Source organism: Sturnira hondurensis, unplaced genomic scaffold (assembly GCF_014824575.4).
Source record: "Sturnira hondurensis isolate 20B ecotype Veracruz unplaced genomic scaffold, ASM1482457v3 Scaffold0000396, whole genome shotgun sequence".
NCBI classification, from domain to species: Eukaryota; Metazoa; Chordata; class Mammalia; order Chiroptera; family Phyllostomidae; genus Sturnira; species Sturnira hondurensis.
The window spans coordinates 6,817,839-6,838,553 of NW_028073027.1; the positions used below are offsets into that span (position 1 = coordinate 6,817,839).

General features: G+C 51.3%; 1 protein-coding gene across 1 annotated transcript in view; it reads right to left on the reverse strand.

Moving 5' to 3' along the window:
- The window catches only part of XXYLT1 (xyloside xylosyltransferase 1), a 162,359-nt gene extending 144,089 nt beyond the window's left edge, over positions 1-18,270 (reverse strand). The window contains exon 1 of the mRNA XM_037040231.1: positions 17,670-18,270. Within this exon, the coding sequence (XP_036896126.1) occupies positions 17,670-18,173 (504 nt within the window). The 5' untranslated portion in view covers positions 18,174-18,270. The remainder of the gene's footprint in view (positions 1-17,669) is intronic.
- Between the last annotated feature and the right edge of the window lie 2,445 nt (positions 18,271-20,715).

The window sequence follows — 20,715 nt, forward strand, 5'->3', positions numbered from 1 at the left end:
CAGTGACTGACCAAGCCTTGCCAGTTGCCAGTGGCCCATCCCTGGAACCCAGGACCAAAGTCCTACCCCACACCAACCACAGGTTAAACTGATCTTTTACAATAAGTCATCAGCTGACGAAATGACAAGCACCTCGCCCTGCCAACTCCAGAGCACAGGTCCACTTCCCTCTTGGGTACTCCCAGCTCACTGTCTCCTGCCCAGCAGCCTTCTGGAGCAGGAAGCACGCTCTTTTCCCGCTGCGAACAGACTGGGGACAGGGGGCATCATGCTGCCTAACCGACCCCTCTGGGCTCAGCCACCACCTCACTCTGACTCGGCACATCCACGGAATACGATAAAGTCTGTGAACCAGGGGATCTCTGTGCCAAACTTGCTCTTTTATATGACAAACCTGAGCATCCATGCAGCCAACAACAAAGTTTTGAGGTGGGTGCTACTCTGTGCTCCTTCTGCAGATGGGGAAGGAGTCCAGAGAAGACAAACACCAGCTCCTGGCCTCACAGAAGGATGAGGCAGACAGAACTGGAATCCGCAGCCAAGTGGGATTCTTCATTCAAGAGACCTGGGCCCACCCCTAGGCGAGGCTGTCCCAGGGGAGAGAAGAGACCTGGGCCTCCCCTCGAGGCCTCCCCTCTGGCAGCTTCCCCACCACTGCAGACACAGTGGGGATAAGAGAGGCATCAGAAAGACCGATGAAGGCAGCAGATCTTCGGAGACTGTGGACTCTCCAGGCGGGTGTGCGAGCTGCACTCAAAGGTGAGTTGGACAGTAAATCAGCAGAAGAGTCATCCGGGGCACCCACTGTGTGTGGCGTGGGTCAGCTCGTGTACCAGGAGTCCATGCCCCAGCACCCACAGATCCGTGTAATAGGCCCAGTGGGACTAGCACTGATGGCGTGCAGACCCAGGAACAGGACAGCAGCTGGACTCCCGCTGCGACCACCCCCGTCACATGCACGGACTGGGCCTCCAGGGGGCCGAGCAGGGCCAGACAAAGGGGCAGCAGGTGCCTTTCAGAAGGCCTGGGGGCCTGCACCTGCGGAGGCCCACTCAGCTTTATTCTGGAGCAGCTGCTCAGTGGGGCGTGGAGCAAAGCCATTCAATGCACACAAAACAGGCAAAGGCAGGGCAGTCCCAGGTGGGTGAGGGAAAGGTGTCAGGCTAGGAACAAAACAGAAGGCAAACGGCACACAAAGACCAGCATAGCCCACAACTGGCTTCAGAAACGCACCGAAGGGAAGCAGGCAGGGAGACCCCAGGGGCAGGAGACCTGGTCCAGACCCCTCATCCACTGACCAGCTGTGTGGCCTGGAACCAGGAGTTTGACCTTTCTGGGCCGAGGTATCCTCCCAGGCTACGTGAAGGGACAGGACTACGTGGCCGGTCGGACTCCCTCCAGCCCCAACCACCTGTGACGTGCTGCCAAACGAGGGCGGTGGGGCTCCGAACAGCTCGGTCCTCTAAGCTCCCACATGCTGAACAGAGGCGGCCAGCTGGTCCTAAAGGCAGAACCTGGAGGAGCAATGAGGGCTCTGCCCCATGTGCGCTCTGAGGTTCCCCTGCCCTTCTCACACCACTCAGCAGGCCCTGAAACTGCTCACAGGAGGAAGATGTGTGTGCGGCCCCAGCGAGCAGCAGGCCCAGGGGCACAGTGGGAGCCCTGCCGGGGTTGGCGGGGTGCAGACTCTCTCAGAGCACCCCATGTGGGGGGATTATAATGAACCACCAAAGTAAACAGACATAACAGGCATTAGGGTGCAGTGCTTACTTATCAGAAAGACCAGGTTCTGATCGTGGCTCGGCTGGCAGTTGTATAGCTCAGGAAGCCACCAAACCCGCTGCGGGTTCAGGATCCTCACCTGCACAAACCTCCCTCCTCATCGGACGGCCTGCTCTGAGCATCACAGAGGGATGAGGTAGGATCTAGAATCTTTCATGGCGGCAACTGTTATATTGCTAACAATGATGGCAAATATCTGACAGCCAGTCTTCCTCCTAAGGCACAGCCTGGCTTGGGGCAGAGGATGAGAAATTCATGATGTGTCCCAGATGGGGAGGGGAGGGAAGTCAGCAGAGAGCACTTAGTCGGAGCCATTCCTGGGACTAAGGGCTTCAAGGTCCCCGCCCCGTCCCCCTGCTGCCCCAAACCTCCTGTGTTCCCATTCAGGAAAGGTCTGAAAAGGATATGTCCATTGCAACCTCCTGTGCTCAGTTTCCACGGGCCAATAACTCAGTTTCCCAGGCCAGGGACTATCACTTGGGGCTGGAGTGTCCATACAAATCTTGCAGATAAGAAACTGAGGCTGAGAGGCATGAGGGGCCTCACCAATGAAAGACAGGATCAGGGAGAGCCCCAGAACCCAGGAACACAACATCCAGGCAAAACCCTGTGCACCGTACGTCAGCTGAGTGAGTGCCTGTGGGCCTGGGGGCTGCTCACCAGAGAGGCTGAATAGCAGCCCCAGGCAGTGCTGACCAGCTGGGGGCTCTGGACAGGTCAAGAGAACATCTTCCCTACTACATAAGTTGGGAGAGAGATGAGTGAAGCCCCTAAGACAGAAGCCAAGCCCCTCCTACTCTGCCAGAGCAGCAGCAGTATCTCTTCGCAGCAACACGAAGGAGACTGCTTGCTCTAAAACCCAGAAAGAAGCGTCCAAAACACACCTGGATCTTACCAGCTCATCTCAGTTTAGACAACTTCCTGTCTGGAAAACCCGCATTAAAAGGTGCAAAAAAGCCTTCCTTAGATCAAGAGGCCTCTACAGATGGCCAAGGATTCCAAGGGTTAGCCATTCACATCCTGCACGGGTGAGAGCATGCTCACCAAATGGAGCATGCTCCTCCTGGGAGGGCCACAGGCCCAGGACACTGCCTCCAGCTTGCATGTATATTCTCCGCCCACTTGCGCTGGCCAGCACCTCCCTCAGTTCCACAAGCTTGTGCTGAGTCTTACTCTAAGGCAAGCCCTGCGCCACAGTGTGTCCTGGAAACACAGCAGGAAACAAGGCACAGCCCTGCCCTCCAGGAGCCGGCAAAGGGGCCAATTTCAGTGCAGCTCACAGAAGGGCAAACCAGGGCGTGGTGGGCAGGTACAGCTCCCCCATATAACTGGCATCCACCAGAGCTTAATCTTGAAGGGTGAAGAGGGTTGACCAGATAAAGGAGGGCGGGCGGGGTACTCCAGGAGCTGATGCACCTGAGCGAAGTCCCAGAGGCACAACGTGGCTCAGGGCGCACCACAGCACCGGGCAGTTCAGTCAGGCAGAGCCACGGGAGAGCAGCCGCCCCAGGATGGCTGGGCTGGCACAGGCCCTGTGGCCCCCTCTGCCTGCTCTGGAGTCCCGACTGCCCAGGCCATGTCGGACCGCTGCCCACCAACCAGCCAGGGAGCTGTGCGCTCACTCCGCCAGATGCCCCCCACCCCACATCTTCTGGTCAGAGCTGTCCTGCCAGGTACAGAAAACAAGGCCAGTCAGTTGCCTCAGCTGCCTCAGTTGTCTCCTCAGTGGGCTTGGGAGGGTCACATCCTACCATTTTACAATGGAGATGCACCCCCAAAGCTCCCTGACTCCCTGACAGCCAGCTCCAGGCACATCCAAATCCCTGCCGTGTCTTCCTGCCCCGACACAATGCCCAGGACTCAGGGGCCTGACCATTTGGGAGAGTCTCACAGAGCCCGCATTCTGGACCACCATGAAGACTGGGCGAGAGCAGGGCCCCTCACAGCACAAGGTGAGTGTGAGCCACAGAGAGCAGGCCCCAAACCCCACTCGATGGGACGGGAGGGCACGAGGGCTAGGAGCGTGCTCTGCAGGTATGTGGGTCTCCCCAGGAGTCTGACTTTTTGGAACCATTTACAATTTATACTCTGCTGAATTCCCAAAAAGATTATGAACCATTGCTGTATGCAATCAGATCAAGAAAACAAACCAAACACCACTAAGAAGAGATAAACAAAACATGAAAAGTGCTCAAGGTTTACTATAAACAAGTTTGCATTGGAACCTTCTAGAACCTTCTAGAATTGGAACTTCTAGAAAGGAACATTCACAGAGAAGAGTCCATCCCCCAGAATATACAGGACTACTCACGTTTCTTACATGTAATAGGATGCAGCTAAGGTTGGGGGGGCAAATAGGGACTTGTAATGGGGTCCAAAAGAGCTTGGAGATGCCTGGCTCCACACCACAGGGTCACACCTGCCCGGAATGCTGGCAGCTGTGGCCCATTGTGGGAGGAGTCGGAAATGGGCCTGCAGAGGGAGACTGGTGCTGGGATTTAAACCCAGGCCATGCAGGGGCAGGAACACGTGGCTTTGGGGGAGGTGGGAATCACCACAAGGCTTGGGCAAGAGTCAGCACCATGTGGCTCTGGGGTGCTCCTTTTTGCCGCATGGCTTAGGAAGCAGGAGAGACTTTGCCAGGAAGAAAAGGGGTGGAAGAACTCATGCTGGTGGGCCACGAGAAGGTGCCACATGGCTTTGGATTAACTGGAGACCGTGGTGGCGACACAGCTGATGGAGCTGGGAGCCTGAATCATGGACGTCTGCTTTTTTTCCTGAGATACAGTACCCCAGACTAGGGCAGAGGGAGAAGGACGGACTGTGTGCTTCTGTAGGTATCCTAAAGGACTTTAGTATTTTAATGAAGACATTAAGTCATTACTCTTAGTCTGCATAACTTTTAAATAAATAATTCCTTTCCTTTCCACTGATGTCTAACATTGAGAGACATCTTTCCTCTGGCAGTGGGCAGAGCAAACCTAGTACAGGGGGGAAACCCCCAGAGAAAAATGGGGGGTCCTTTTGGTAATAGTACGTCGTATGCTGCCCGCCCCGGTCTGTTTTGTAACACACACACAGACCACAGAGCAGACTCCCACCTCACCATCCTGACAGAAACAGTAGCACCGGCTCAGAGCACAGACAGCTGGCCTGCTCAAGGCTAGCCAAACCAGGGTAGCCTTCGCCGAGCCTCTGCCCAGAGCCAGGCGGGTGCTAGGCCTGGCAGAGAAGGAAGAGACGAAGATCATGGCCTCTTCCTTCTAGCAGGAGAGAAAGTGCTGGCATGGGTGAGCACGAAATGGGGCCACAGTGTCTGGAGCTTTCAGAGAGGGGCAAACAGTGCGTTGAGGGAGAGGGGGAGGGGGATCCGGCCAGACAAGGAGAGAACATCTTAGTTTGGGGAACTGATGAAGGCTCAAAAAAACACGAGGACACTCTGTGCTCCCATCTATATGTTCGTGTTCCCTCTAAGAAAATTCCTGTTGAAGTTCTACCGCCCAATGTGAAGGTATTTGGAAGGGCTTAGGTTATGAGGACGAAGCCTACATGGGATTAGCACTCTCAGGACAGAGGCACCAAATGCTCCCCGCCCCATCTAGCTGACGAGGACACAACCAGAAGCTGGCAGCCTGGAACCCAGGAAAGGGGCTTTGGAAAATCCATGACTCCGGCATTCTGGTCTTGGACTCCCAACCTCCAGAACTGTGAGGGGCAAATTTCTACTACCTGTAAGCCACCCCATTGGTGGAATTTTGTTATAGCAGCCCAAACAGACTAAGATGTCCCCAAACAAAACCTGGGCAGAACACTGTTTTGTGAGCCTGCTCCACTGCCCTACCACTGAACCAAGGCACTGCCTTCTAAAGTGGTGAGAAAAGGGTCCCCCCCCCACCCCCCGCCCAACATACCGACTTGGGAGCAATTAGCAGCAGCCACCACTTAGCCACCTGCCACGTGCCAGGACCTCGGTGCTGCCTCACTTTTATCTCACAGACACCCTCTAAGGTCCTGTGTGAGGGATGGAGGCTCAGATGGGTTACCACCAAGGCCACACTTCCCAAAAGTCCCAGACTGCATTTGAGCCCAAGTCATGGGCTCCGAGCCATGCACTCCTGCCCTGGGGACTCTCCTTGGCAGGCATGGGGCCAACTCTGCCGGTGGCAGCAAGAACAGTGAGCTGCAGCGAGGAGGGGAGGAGCAAGTGTGCTCCCAGGCTGGACAGGAGCAGGGCAACGAACACTAGCCTCTGGAACAATCTGCAGACCTGCAGGATGATCACTTAATGGGGCTGCCTAACAGTAATTACCCCAATACATAAAACAAATGGCTTTAATTTAAAAGACATTAAGTAACCAGCAGGCTTTGTGCCAGGTGGCAGGGCCTAGCTCACTGCTCAGAACGGGCACCACCTCAAACAGGGTTGGGTGCACAGTTGCCTCTCAGAGTCAGGGCTCTGTGGCCTGGGGAAGAGGGCTGCAGAGAGATATTGCCCATCATCCTGCCCAGTCCTCAGCAACCCACAGGCCAGTGTGAGTGGCTGGGAAGCCGAAGGCAAGAACCCTGGGCAGGGAAAGGTGTGAGGAAGGGAAGTAGAGTCATTCCCTGGTACTTCCTGGCCTGTCAGGTATTCTGAGTGCCTGTGCGCTGCCCTAGGATCAGGGGCCTCATTCTCAGCCCCTCCAGCCTCAGTACAGCTCCTTCTCTCAGTGAGTGGCCTAAGTTGTTTGGCCACAGACAGCCTGGGGAAGCTTCCATTCATTGCTGCACATGACCCTGAGTGGGGATCCCAAGGGTCATGTGCAGTCGGGCAACTCAACCACACTCATTCCGCCTTCCAGGACCAGCGTGGGGGGGGGGGTCCCTGCACCCCATCCCATGCCTGCCTCTTGGGGATTCAGGCCACCCATGCAAACTTCCCACCAAGAGCCAGGGCACCTGGACCGCAAACACTGATGCTCCCGAGAGCTTGTGGTGGGTGAGAGGGGTTCCACCTGCACAGAGCTGCAAGAGACACATTTCCCCTTTTTAAGAGGAAGCCAGCCTCCCTGCACCCAGACGGCACATGCTAGGTGTGATGAAGACCCCAGCTGGAGCAGAAAGGATGCTGGGGCGGAAGCTGAGGAGCTCGTGGACCATGCTGGGCTAGGATCACAAGTTGGGAGGAGAGGCAAGGAGGCTCCTGCGAGGGGACACATCCCGCACCCATCCACAATCTTTCCTCTGCGAACTGTAGGGAAGGGCTGAGGCCTTTCCATCCATGATCCAACCATCCCAGCTTCTTTTTTATCCACCCGTTTCAAAGGGCTTTATAAAAACAGGTTTCCACCAAGCAGGAAGAAAATGACCGCCCACAATCACCACGCAAAGTCCCTTTCATTCTTCCTTTCTAGAATACTGGGGGAACTGTGGGGAGCGCCAGTGGAGAAAGTACAAAAAGTTATGCGCGCACCTCTGGCCTGCATGGTGACAGAATCAGTGAGGGGAGGCTCCTGGCATCGGGCTTCGGCCAAACATTCGCGATGCAGGAGCGCCCTCGAGCGGCCGTGAGGAACACCGCACACGGCTCTTAGGGCATAGGTGACCCATCCCTAGAGCGGGGGAACACTACTCGTGATCAGGAAAAGCTGGCGGTCCTTGCACTGCAACAGCTCCTCCTCCTCCTGGCTGGGAGTCCCGGAGGCTTATCCAGCCCTGGAGCTCTCTCTATCGCGCACTCCCAAGCAGGGCACACCACATGGTTTTCTTCCAAGGAATACTGTTCCCCCAATACTGACTCCCCAAACCATCTCAAGCATGGGGCAGCTGGAAAACCAACCCCGAGGGACTTGCAAAGGTTTGGCCTCCTGGAGATCAGTGTGATGCCTTCCTTCTCCAGCCAGAGATATCTGTGGGGACACAGGGAGGGGAAGGGAGGCGAGGCCTGGCTGAGATGGATGAAAAACAGGCCCATACCGCCATATTGTGCCTCTCTGCTGTGGGGAGTTGGATGAGCTGGCTCTCACCCACCCTCCCAAAAGGGGCTGGAAGCTGGACCTCAAGTCACTGTCCCCTCCACCTGGGATCTGTCAGCTCACTGGGAGGGCTGACCACACACAGAACTTCAGAGTTTTCTTCCTGCTCCAATGCTTGGTGATTCTGCAAGGCCCTGTGAAGCGAACTGAAGCTGCCCTTGCAGCAAGCAGTCCTTGTTCAGGCTGAACGTGCTTACCGGGGGAGCTGAGCAGGAAGATGGTACAGGTTATGACACAGCCCAGCCTCACGGTTTAGTGTGGGAAATCGAGTAAGACCCTTGGGGGGGGTAAGGGGAGGATGCCTTCATGGGTCACAGTGACACTCAGATGAGACGTCTGTGAAAGTACTTTCATGAGCTCTAAAGTGCTGACAAATGTAACTATTATTCTCCTAATCAGGTCTTCATAGTAGTAACACCCCCTTATTAATTTTAGGCAGCACGTTACGGTACACATCAGAGATTTCCAAACCATGTTCTTCAGACTGCAGCTGTTTTCAGTGATGTGACATCTTGCAGGGTGGGGAGGGGAGAGTCAAGGTACCTGTTTTTTCTTGCAAAACGCATCTTAGTAAATATGTAAGAAAAGTATCAGATACACTTATTTGCTTGTCCTTATCAACAGTATATAGTCATGTCATCGTTCATCATTAAGAAATGCAAATCAAAGCCACAGTGAGATGCTATGTCCTACCCACTGGGACGGCTATCATCAAAGCGACAGACAACTGCTGGTGGGAACGTAGGAAAACTGGAGCCTTCATACGCTACTGGTGGGAATGGAAATGCTACAACTACTTCTGGAAACAGGCTGGCAGTTCCGGAAGAAGTTAAACAGAGTTATCATATGACCGAGCCATCTCACTCCTAGGTATATGCCCAAGCAACCAAAAACATATCTCCATATAAAAACTTGTAAATGAATGTTCACAAGCAAATTATCTACAATAGCCAAAAAGTGGAAACCTAAATATCCATCGACTAATGAATGAATAAAATGTGGTATATGCATATAATGAAATATTCAACCATTAGAAGGGATGAAGCTCTGACACATGCTATGACAAGAACTTTAGTGAATGACTCCATGTATATGAAGTGTACAAAATAGGCAAATTTAGGCAGGGAGAAAGCAAATCAGTGGTTGCCGGGGCCAAGGGGGAATGAATGACTGCTGATGGGTGTAAAGTTTGTTTTGGGGTTGATGAAGTGTTCTGGAATTAGCGCTCATAGTTGAACACTGTGAATAAATTAAAAACTACTGAATTGAGCCCTGGCTGCTGTGGCTCAGTGGATTGAGCACCAGCCTGTGAACCAAAGGGGGTCGCTGGTTCAATTCCCAGCCAGGGCACACACCTGGGTTGCTGGCCAGGTTCCCCAGTGTGAGGCACACGAGAGGCAATCACATTTATGTTTCTTTCCCTCTCTTTCTCCCTCCCTTCCCCTCTGTCTAAAAATAAGTAAATAAAGTCTTTTAAAAAACACTACTGAATTGGCTCTGACAGTGTGGATAATTTGGTTGCACGTCATCCCGCAAAATGAAAGGGTCACTGGTTTAATCCTACCTCCTTTCTCCTATCTCTAAAAATAAATATTTTTAAAAACCAGTGAATTGTATATTTCAAAGGGGTAAATTTTACAACATGTGAATTATTTTTTTAATTGCGATACAAACGTAGTTATCTGTCTTTTAATTATCTGTCTTTTTAAAAATGGCCTATGGGAACAGAGAACAGCGAGGGAGTCGTGAAGAACTACCAATGCCCGCGGCAGGAGCACGCCGTCTGTGCACCAAAGCCCCCACAGGTGCGTTGTGCTGCATCTGTAGGATGCTCCCTGGCCTACGTTTACTGGCCTCACCTCATCATTTCAACACACGCCTGTGAAATTATCCAGATTTTATTGTATAAAGTACAGTAACACTATACAAAGTTATTCTCTACAGATCCTTGACTAAAGTCTCCCATGAAAGACACACTGATACATAAATTACTACAGTTGTTTCACATATAATTTAGAGTTAACATATAATTTAGAGTTAAGTGTATGTGGCAAAACAACACTGTTCTCTAAATTCTACAGTATGACATGGCAGCCTATCTTTCCAAAGAGCCTCTCATTTCAGGATGTATTTCTTGGATCACCTCTTTCCCAGACTGTCATAACCAATTCAAAAGTTTCATTCTGTACCACACGGCTGTAAAGAAAGGAACTCTTACCCTCTGCGGCAGCATGGATGGACCTGGAGATTACTGCGCTAAGTGAAATAAATCAGTCAGAGGAAGACGAATACCATATGGTCTCACTTACATGTGGAATCTAACGAATAAACTAATGAAGAAAGAGAACCAGAGGCGTGGACACATGGGGCAGACTGGCAGTTGTCAAGGGGAGGGGGAGGGGGGACTGGATGAAAGAAGGTGAAGGGATAGGACAAAGAACATATATGCACGGCCCATGGATGCAGACAGCAGTGTGGTGAGGGCCAGGGGAGTGGGGATGGGTGGAGGTGGGCAATGGCAGGGAAATGGGGACATGCGTAACAGTGCTAACCACAACAAAAGAAAGTTTCCTTCTGGTGCAAGGTGCCTGCTGCTGTGACAAGCTGAAGAAGCTGCATGTCAGCGCCACCCGTTTGCTGTTAGCTTCATCAATGAGACAGCCAGCTTCAAGTCTTCACACTCAGGCTTCTTTCAAGCCCTACCTCTGAGCTGAGGTACTCATCTTGTCAAAGACGCTCAGTTCTGCCCTTGCAGTGAGAGCACCTCCGGAAATTTCCAACGTGCACTCAGAGCTTTGACCTCTGTCTTGTCTCTAGGCCTCAGCACACACTCCCCTGGGAATCCAACAGTCGCTTTAAACACAGAATGCACACGGCTTCGTCCTTCCTCCTAACTTGTTGTCTGTAGACTGAGCCACCCAGCCTCATACTCTAAGGAGGCTGAAATTCCATGTATGAGAGGCAGACCACCAAGAACTCTTTTATGATTTCTTTGACTTAATTACTATAGCCATCAGTCAACTATAAAATAGTGAGAACCCAGGATGGGGCAGGCACTGTGCTATGAATACAGCGGTGATGAGAGAAAGAGGGCACGCGTCCGTGTCCAGTGTCGCACACCTTCTGTGTGGAGGGTGCTCCACCAGACCGGCACTCCTGGCTCCGTGCTCCCTGCCCACCTCTCCTTCCCCACTGCGCGTACGAATGCCTCCCCTAGGGAGGAGGAGAAGCTGATCTGATGGTAAGTGCAAGAGGTACCTTTGGCCTGGCCTCCTCTTCTCCCCCTGCTCTGGAATTACCTGAGGAGAGCCTGCCCATCCCTGCAGGGAGGCCAGTGGCTGTCCAGAGCTGCCTGTCCCTCCAGAAGTCTGTCCGGTTCTGTATTCCAGGTTAGGTGGTTCCTGCTTCCTGTCACTGCCACGCAGGCCAGAAACGGGTGGCAACTAGGGGGTTCCTGTCTATCTCAGTAAATGAAGCAGGTGAGTTGTGGCCCTGCCCTCATGGAGGTTACACTCTAGTGGGGAGAGGAGACTGCAAACGAAGAGGGCAGTTATTTTCTCAAACTTGTGGAGCGCACCCCCCCCAAGGCCTCCTGTCTGGAGCGCTCGCTCCTAGATGTCCAAATAGCTCGCACTCTCCCTTCCTTCAGTCTCTGCTCAAATGTCACCGTATCGGAGGGGCCGTCCTTGACCACCTGCCCCAAAGGGCCAACCATTCCCACCACACACACACATATGGGGGAGGGGGCTCCAAAACCCCAGAACTTATTTATTAAAAATTGTGTGTTATTCTTACATGTTTAAACTTCAATCACCTTCCAAGTACTCTCCATGTGGTGCGATACCCTACAGAGACTTTTCCCCACTGCTCAAAGTAGTTTTTTAACTCGATTTTGATGCCTTTTGGTGTTTCTAACATTTTCGTTTCACCTCTTCCAGATCGAAAAAATGTTTCCCTTTGGGGACTTTTGTCCTCCAAGAAAAAAAAAGAAGTTGCTTGGGGGTGAGATCGGTTAAATAGGGAGGGTGGGGCATGGGGGTCATGCTGTTTTTGGTCAAAAACTGCTGAACACTCAGCACAGTGTGGACAGTTGCACTGGTGAATCACCCATCATGAAATGGGCAAACAAGCTGAAAGGGTCTTAAAAAAATTTTCACTGAAGCCTAACACAGCCTCTCACAACAACACCAGCTGGTAGACTGATACAGATGGGTTCCTAGAACATTCACCTTGTGGGGAACGCCTGTACTACAAGACACCCACCCTTGAGAGGATAATTCCAGTTTTGGGGGGTCCCCCTCATAGTTTCCATGTGTCCTTATCCTGCTTGACTTTTCCCTATACAACTTACCACAACCGGACTCACTCAACAAGTACTTGTTATATATTTAAAGTCTGCCTCTCACACATGCCCCATGACCCCAGAATGTAGGCTTGCATGAGGCAGGGATTTGGTTCTATTCCCACTGTTCACAGGGTAAAATCAATAACATCGCTGAATGAATGAAAGAACAAAGAAATATGCGCTACAAACAAGGTGATGAGAAAGATAATGAGGGCTGGGGTGGGGCTGCTTCAGGAAAGGGGTTCGGGGAAGGCCTTTCTGAGTGGTTGACACCTGGGTGGTAACAGTGATAGCCCAAGAGAAACATCACAACACAGCAGCACCGCTGTGCCCCATCCGAGGGTGTGCCCATACTGGCTGAGTGAGCCTTGCCGGGCCTCTGAAGGGGGCTGGACACCCCAAAAGGGAGAGAGGAGACAGCTGCCGCGTCCTGCCAGTGTTGAGTCCTGCCAGGGCACTGGGGCCCGCTCGTGGTGTTGACTTCCCTGGAGGTCAGCAGAGTAGAAACATGGGACTGGACACACGACAACCAACACAGCAGCTAAAGGCACTGCGGCCCCGTGCTACCGAATTCTCTCCACACAGGGCAGGCGGGTGTTTTCATCCTCATTTCCCAGACGCGGACTTGGAGGCCCAGAGAGGCGAGGTAGGTTCCCCACAGTTACCCACCTAGTAACTGGCCGACTGGGGCTGAAACTCAGTGCCATCCCCCTCCCTCCAGTCATGCCCAGCTCACGAGTTCTACAGCAGGAGAGGATACACTTGAGTGCGATGCTAAGCAACATGGGATCCTGGACAGCACGGGCTGTGCCTGACCCACGGTCTATGTCCCCTGCAGCTATGAATTCAGAGTCCCACATGCAGCGGTGGCTCGGTCGTTTGGGGGCTTTGAAGCGCAGCATGGGATCCTGAAGGGTGGGGCCCAGGTGGAGGATCGCCCCCAAATCTGCTCTCCCCTCCTTCCCGATGAACTGAACCTCCCAAATATATATATTTATTTTGGAGAAAAGGGGATGTGGGAGGGGGAGGGGAAGAAACATTGATTGGTTGCCTTCCACACACACCCTAGGGCCCTGAACCTGCAACCCAGGCATGTGCCCTGACTGTGAATCAAACTGGCAGCCTTTTGGTTCATGGGACAACGCCCAACAAACTGAGACACACTGGCTGGGGCAAACTTCTCCTTTTCCTAACTGGGGACTTTTGCTCTGGTTCTCCACCTGCTGCTATTCCACAGGTGTGATGGTTAAATCTCTAGCAGCCACCCTGAACCATGAAGACAAAGGCCACTCCCCAGGACCCTGCACCTTCGTGAAACCCCCAGAAATGCCTATCTCCAGACTTCATTTAGATGAGAAATAAAGCTGAACCTTGCTTAAACTGCCACCATTTGGGGTTTTCATTGCATATTCTATCAAACCTGATAAACAGCAAAGAATGGCTGTGGAAGAGAAAAATCTTGACCTAAATTCGGGACATGCAGGATTCTACTTGACAGACAGAATGAGGTGACAGAGAGCTCACAAGCTTTTCCTACAGCTCAGGAGAAAAGGCTGGACGAAGGGGCTGCAACCAGCTGCTGTGGCAGGTGTGGAATGTTGGAATAACCTGGATGAGTGTCAGCCAGGAGCCAGGAGGTTTTGAGTGGAAGTGGTGTGTGATAATATCAGCATTGTAGCAAGGTGAATGTAGCAGCGTCTCCCAGGCCAGCCAAGCCAGGAGAGCTTGGATGAAAGAGAGCTATTCAGTCAAATGTTCCCTGAATGCCTAGCAGGTGCCAGGCATTGTGCTTCCAGGAAAGAGTACACAGGAGAGAATCCTGGAGCTGAGTCTGAAAGATGTCAAGTGAGCACCAGGCGCTCCTGCATTCTTTTGGCAGTGACTCCCATGCTTGCCTCCACAGCCGCATACAAACTCAGATTCCCAGGCCCACCCGGGACAGCCTGACCCACAGACAGGGGTGGGCCTCAGGATTCTGTTTTTTTTAAGTAACTATCCCTAGGTGATTCCATGCAGTTAGTTCGTAGACACACTAAATAGGCTAGAAGCAGCTCCTTACCTGGCACCCAGAACACAGCAGGTTGGGATGTTTATTAAATAGGTGAACAAATTCACTCCCATATTGTTAGAAGACTATAAACCAGTAGACTTTAAAAGACTCAATAATAGTCAAAATATTTTTCCTGGTTAAGTGAACGTGGGGTTTTTTAGCTATTTAATGAACCACAGTATAATCTAAGGTCACTGACGATGTTCTATGATCTATTGCTGCAACCATTTCAGCAAAAGGCCAGTCGGTATCAATTGAACATAGCTGAGAAGCGCCCTGAACATCTGAGCGTGAGTTCTGTGCCCACTCACTGCGGCCCTCTTGTGGGCATGGTGGAGACCCAGAGCCCACCCTCAGGGAGGACCTAGGCGCCCCAGGCTGTCTCTAGACAGCTGGGCGGGCAAGGAGCTGCCTTCCTCTTCCCAAGGTGTCCTCAACCACTTCAAGGCCACTGTCTCTGGGAGTGAACTTAGAAGAAAGAAGTGCTCCTTAAAGGGGATGCATGGTACAAAGGGAAAAACACTGGCTCAAGATGCAGGTCAGTGAACTCCCCACCTCACCCCCCAATTAGCCTCTGGGTAAGTTTCCTCACTTGTGGTGCTATGTGCTCTTTTTCATTATCTTTATTTTTAATCCTCACCCAGGGATATGTTTTTATTGATGGGGGGGAGGGGGAGAGAAAGACAGAGATATCGATAGGAGAGTGAAACACCGATCAGTTGCCTCCCACACCTGCCCCCACCAGGGATCAAACCAGAAACCTAGGTATGTGACCTGACTGGGAACCGAACCCTCAACCTTCAGGTGTATGACACAAAGGCTTCAAACAACTGAGCCACCCAGCCAGGGCCGTGCTGTATGTTCTTGAAGATCTCTTCCAGCTGTGACGCAACCAGGGTGAGAATTTCCAGTTTCCTTCTTCCTAATTAATACTGAAAAATGATTCTCAGTGTAAAAATGTACTCCCATATATAAGGCATGATGTTTGCTGCTGGGGATACAATATTTATGATAATCCAGGGTTCATGCCCTTAAGGAGTCTGTAGTCTAGAAAGGCAGACAAATAAGTCATTCAATAATTATATCATTACAACTGTCATAAATGTGAACTAAGAAAAGCCCTTGGTGCTATGAGAGAGTACGATGAAAGCTCAGAAAGATTTACCAAGCAAATATAACATTTATGCTGAGACCTGAAAGTAGAGTACCACCAGTTAATAGGGGCGATTTTCTGCTGGAACTGATAAATCCTTACCTGATTATGGCCATCTGGCTAGAAGCCCTCAAATCCTCACCCCTCATGCCTCAGCAGGGTGGTGATACCTCAGGTCATTTGCAGCTGCCTTCAGGCCTTGGATGGCAGCTGTGGCTGTCGGAACTGGGCCCAGCAGAGGGACAGAAACATACCAAACACTGACTTCAGCCTGGGAACCTGGGCCTGAGGCTGGACCTTCCCCTGGACCTGCCCCTGGACCAATATTTCTGGTGCTGACTATTACCAGGCATTACACATAGGGATAAGAGAGAAGATGCCATATTGTCACAACACCAGGGAGGTACGCAAGGGAAGGAGAGAAAGACATGCCTTTCGAATGGGGGTTCCTCACACAGCTCCAAGGAGTTGATGGTGTCTGAAGACAGACAAGACTTGGAAATGGAGAGAGAAAGCATCTGACAGTGGAATGACGTAAGCAAAGGCAGGGAGGCTAGCAAGCACACACCAGGAGTGTGATGAGATGCGGCCGGAGCTGGGATGTGGGATGGTAGAGATCTGGCAATGATGGAGAGTAGGATTGCGCTGCTACAGCTGGTTCAGAAAGAGAACAGATGAAAATGCTGGTCTTCAGGGTACCTGGGGTGTCTGATGTCAAATCACAGCCCTTTGACCAAGGGCTTTTGGTTTTCTCCATTGCACTTGCACAGAGTTTCTCAAACATCAGAGACCTGAGGATCACCTGAAACAGGTTGCCAGGCCCTACCTCCAGTGGGAGGACTCCAGTTAAATAAGTCAAGATAAGTCCCACGCTGAAAAACCACAGGTCAGACAGTAGGTCCCAAGGGCCCCTCCAGCCACAAGCTCCCGGCCCTGGATTCTTGGTCTCCTAGTGCGTGAAGTCCAGGCCTGGCTGACCTTTCCTGATTATGGAGAGTGTCCCTGATAAGTGGGGTACAGATCTGTGATGCTGTGTGGGGAAGCAGGAGTGGAGAGCTCTGGAGGGCTGGGCCCGGACTCTATCCCAGTCTAGGGATACTCTCAAGAGAGGTGAAAGCTAAGAGTAGCTAAGGAATCAAAACAAAAAGGCCCTTCTGGGCAGACAGTACAGTTTGTGTCAAGGCATGTTCAGTACAGTTAAGATGTCAGGTGCATACAGACGAAGGATGAGAAGCAGAGCTGGAGCAGAGGGCCAGGCCTACAACACAGACAGCCCAACCAAGAACTTGCACTTGATTCTGCAGGCAACGAAAAGCCACGGCAAACCCCTAAAGTTTTTGCGATCCTGGAACCAGCTCCCCTGAGTCATTTACTGAGCATGAACACATAGAACATTACTCTTGCTTCATCACATGCCCTACCTCCAACATCAGTTTCCATTCTTTAAAATCACCTACCGCCCCTACCCAAAAATCAGACCTTGGATTCCCTCTGTGCAACAACTGGGTCAAAAAGAGGCAAGCAATCTGACTGAGGCAATTAATGCTAGGCCAGGCCATCACCTCTATGAGATGATGAGAGGTTGGTCCAGCTTGGAACAAGGTGGCCAGTTCTGCTCTCCCCAGTTAGTATCTGTACCTTACAGCTTTCCTTCTCATCCTCCCTTGGAGAAACTGGCAACTCCCCTAAATGACTTCAGGATCCTTGGAGATACAAGGGGGCACAGTGAGGGGATGAGATGGTTCATACTGCCTGGGTTTGGGCTCAACCAGTTCCCACTGAAATATTAATACCTTAAGAACTACAAGAAATGTTGCAGCAAATTCAATAGTTTAAGCAGCCTCATTAAGACCCTGTCCAGAAGACTGCACAGGATAAATATCCGTGCCTTCAAATAACCTGCTTCATCCTCAAAAGTCAAAGACTGAGAAGAATAAAAGAGATGCAGGCTCTGACGGTGCTGCTGAATCTTGCAATGCTAGCAAAGAGGGGGTGTGGTGATTCTCTCGAAAGGGGTGACAGTTAATGGGGTGGGCAGGCATCTGGTCACGACTGTCAAGGTAACACCACAGCTCCAATCCTGCACCAACTGACTGCGTCTAGCTCCCCAGACACGCCCCCCAAAGATACCTTCAGCTAGCAGTGAAAGCACCTTTCAGGAGGGGGATAGTGGTGACAGGTTAGGCTTCTACAGGCGTCTGCAGTGGGCAGAGCAGGGAAGACACTCCCCTAGCAATGCCTGGAACCTGACTGGGTGTGCGAACTGGCCGCCTTGGGGACAGTGTGGGCCACCCGCCCAGGGGCCCCAACTTCGGCCCCACTCACCTTGCACTTGAAACCGGCGGCGGACGGCAGAAGCTCCCGCAGCAGGGCCTTGGCCACCTCGCGGCTGGCCTCCTCGCTCACGAAGTGCAGGTTAAGCACCTCATGAGCCTCGAACTTGGCGAGGCGCAGCAAGGAGCGGAGAGCGATGCGGGCCTTGGCCTGCAGCGCGGCATTGTGTTCCGCCTTGGTAAACATCATCAGCAGGTGGTAGTCCACCGGGCTAGCTACGCCGCCCTCCAGGCTCTTAGCCTTGGCACCTAGGGCTGGAGCCACGGAGCTCCGCGCTAGTTCCGGCACCAGCGGCGAGGGCGCAGCGGGGGCTCCAGCGCGGGCCTCCTTCAACCTCTTGGTGGCGCTGGAGAAGGTCTCCCGGCCAGATCCTAGGTAGTAGAAGGCACAGACAGCAAGCGCCGCGGCCAGCAGCAGCGCGCAGTAATGGGAGCGCACAGCACCCAGGCGCGCCATGGCCCGAGTGCATGGGGGCCCTCCTCGGAGGATACTCATGCACCAAGAACCGTGGGACCTAGCAGCCGGAGAAAAACCGCGGCCACCGGTACCCCAGCCACTTACGTGCACCCGCGGCGGGAGGCAGCCATGGAGAGGGCGGAGCCATGCTTTCCAGAACCAATCTGTGGCCGCTGATGCGCGAAGAGGCGTGGCCACGGCTGCCCCGCAGCCGCGGGGTCCTAGGTTCCGAGGGATTAAAGCTGGAATGAACGACTTCGCAGTTTTCCTAAAGTGGTTTTGAGCAGCTAATGAGGACTCCGAGGTGAAGAAGGCCAGCTGGCTGTCCGAGCTGTGAAAACTATATCCGTTTTTAAGTGCCTAGCCACAGACGTCGAGCTGAGCCTTGGAAGGAATCGAGACGCCCAAAGCAGACGCCGTTGATAGAACTACTAAACAGCACGCACAAGGTGAAAAAAAATTTTATTCTCTATATCTTTTTCTTCCCTAACTTTTTGTAGGCCTTAAATTCTCTCGTTGATGCCCTTCACACCTTGGAGACCAGCTGGGGCTGGGAAATTTACACTAGGAAGTTCTACCCTGTTTGGATAGCTCAGCTGGTTAGAGTGGTGGTGTCCGCATATCCCAGGGCTGTGTGTTCCATCTCTGGACAGGGCACAAATAAGAAACAATCAATGAATGCATATATAAGTGAAACGACAAATCGATCTCTATCTCAAATCAATAAATACATTTTTAAAAGCAAAAATAAATAAATAAATAAAATCTCAAGCCCCTTCTCCATTCACTGTGTACTAGGGTTGACACGGGGTATATACCAATCGCTTGCCCATCTCTGAGGCAGACCAGAGGCATCTAAAAGATGTGGCTAAGGTGGCAAAAGACAAATAACATATGATCTCACCTATAAGAGGAACCTAATGAACAAAACAAACAAATGAGCAAATAGAACCAGAGGCATAGAAATAAGGAACAGATTGACAGTGACCAGACAGGAGCGGGTAGGGAGATGGGGGGAGGGGCGGGAGTGGGGAAGAAGGTGAAGGGTCTAGTAAAGGAACAAGTATAAAGGACCCATGGACATGGACGACACGGTGGAGATTGACTGTGGGGGGCGGGCAGGTGAGAGCAATGGCGGGGAAATTGGGACAACCGTATGAAAACAACCATAAAATAAAATTAAAAACAAAGGATGTGGCCAGCAGAGGGACCCTGCTGCCCAAACTTCAAAATAGTTCAGAGCCTTGAAGGAATAATACCAGAGATTGTGATACCAATTTTTCTTTCTTTTTAAAAGTAAACTGCAACACTTTTAAAAAGCCTTAACCAAGTAGTTTTGCAAATTATAAACTAAGACATACTGAGGTAAATTCTCCAAGATCACGCACAGTGGCAGTTTTGACCCGAGACAGTTAGACACTGTTACCTACATGAAAGTACATTAACTTGTGTCTCCTAAGGACTTGTGATATACCATAATGCAGATAAGCACGTACAAGTAGTCTACATGCTTGAAAGAGATGGAGGTGAAAATCCATGGACAAATGCACATGCAAATTTTCTCACCAGTTCATTGTGCCACACCATTATTTTTCAAAGCGTGCTTCCCAGGCTGCAATTCACATCGTGTCTAATTCTTATTCTTTTCAACTGGAGCAACACTTTTCTGAAAACATGGGACTTCTGAAACAAGCTTGGCAACAAGTTCAATGCAAACTACTCACCTTAAAAAAGCCAATGGCAGAATTAACCCAGTTGAGTAACAGGCTCTTACTTTGGTTCATGTAGTCCTCGCAATTCTAAGAGGTAATATTTGCACTTTACGATAGGGGAAATTAAGATTTAGAGAAATAAATCCCCCACATCGAGGAGGTCAGTAAGTAATGGAGCCGGGATCCTAATCCAAGTCTCACTGTCTCCAAAGCTCCAGCTTTTCACCAGGATTAGCACTGAAAGCAATAATTGGAGCTGTGGATTATGTGTCCTGTGCCACAACCTTCTGCAGATGGCACTGTGGTTAAGAGAGCAACTCTCTTAAGAGTTTGTTAAGAGCAAGTGAAGAAAGCGGCACTTCAGGCTGGAAGACCACTCTGCCACTGCAAGTTGAGCAGGGCACTAAATTTCTCCAAGCTGCGATTTTACCCATCTGTGAAATGGGGCCAATATTGGTGCCTGTGCCTCATGGGGTGATGAGAGACAATAGATTAAAAAGCAGAATAGGGCCTAACATATAGAAAACAAATACAAATTACACGAGAAAGTCCAAGCTTTAAAAAAAATCTAAATATCCAACACATACAAAAATATAATTTAACAACATAGCTTTTCTTTGGTGTTTACAAAGACTAAACACCAAATATCCATTAAGACTTCATTACATTTCCCCCACAGCAGTGTGCCGTACCTGTATTACTACACTCTAATTATTGTCCATTATATGGGAGAAATAATTCTCAAATTATGCCTTTTAGTCCCCTGAGCTGCACCATCAATAAGGTGTTTTTTTCCTCTGCCGCTTACTCTAGAATGCATTCAACAAATATTTTATTCTTCAGACCTTTATAAGACCTCACTACTCCTG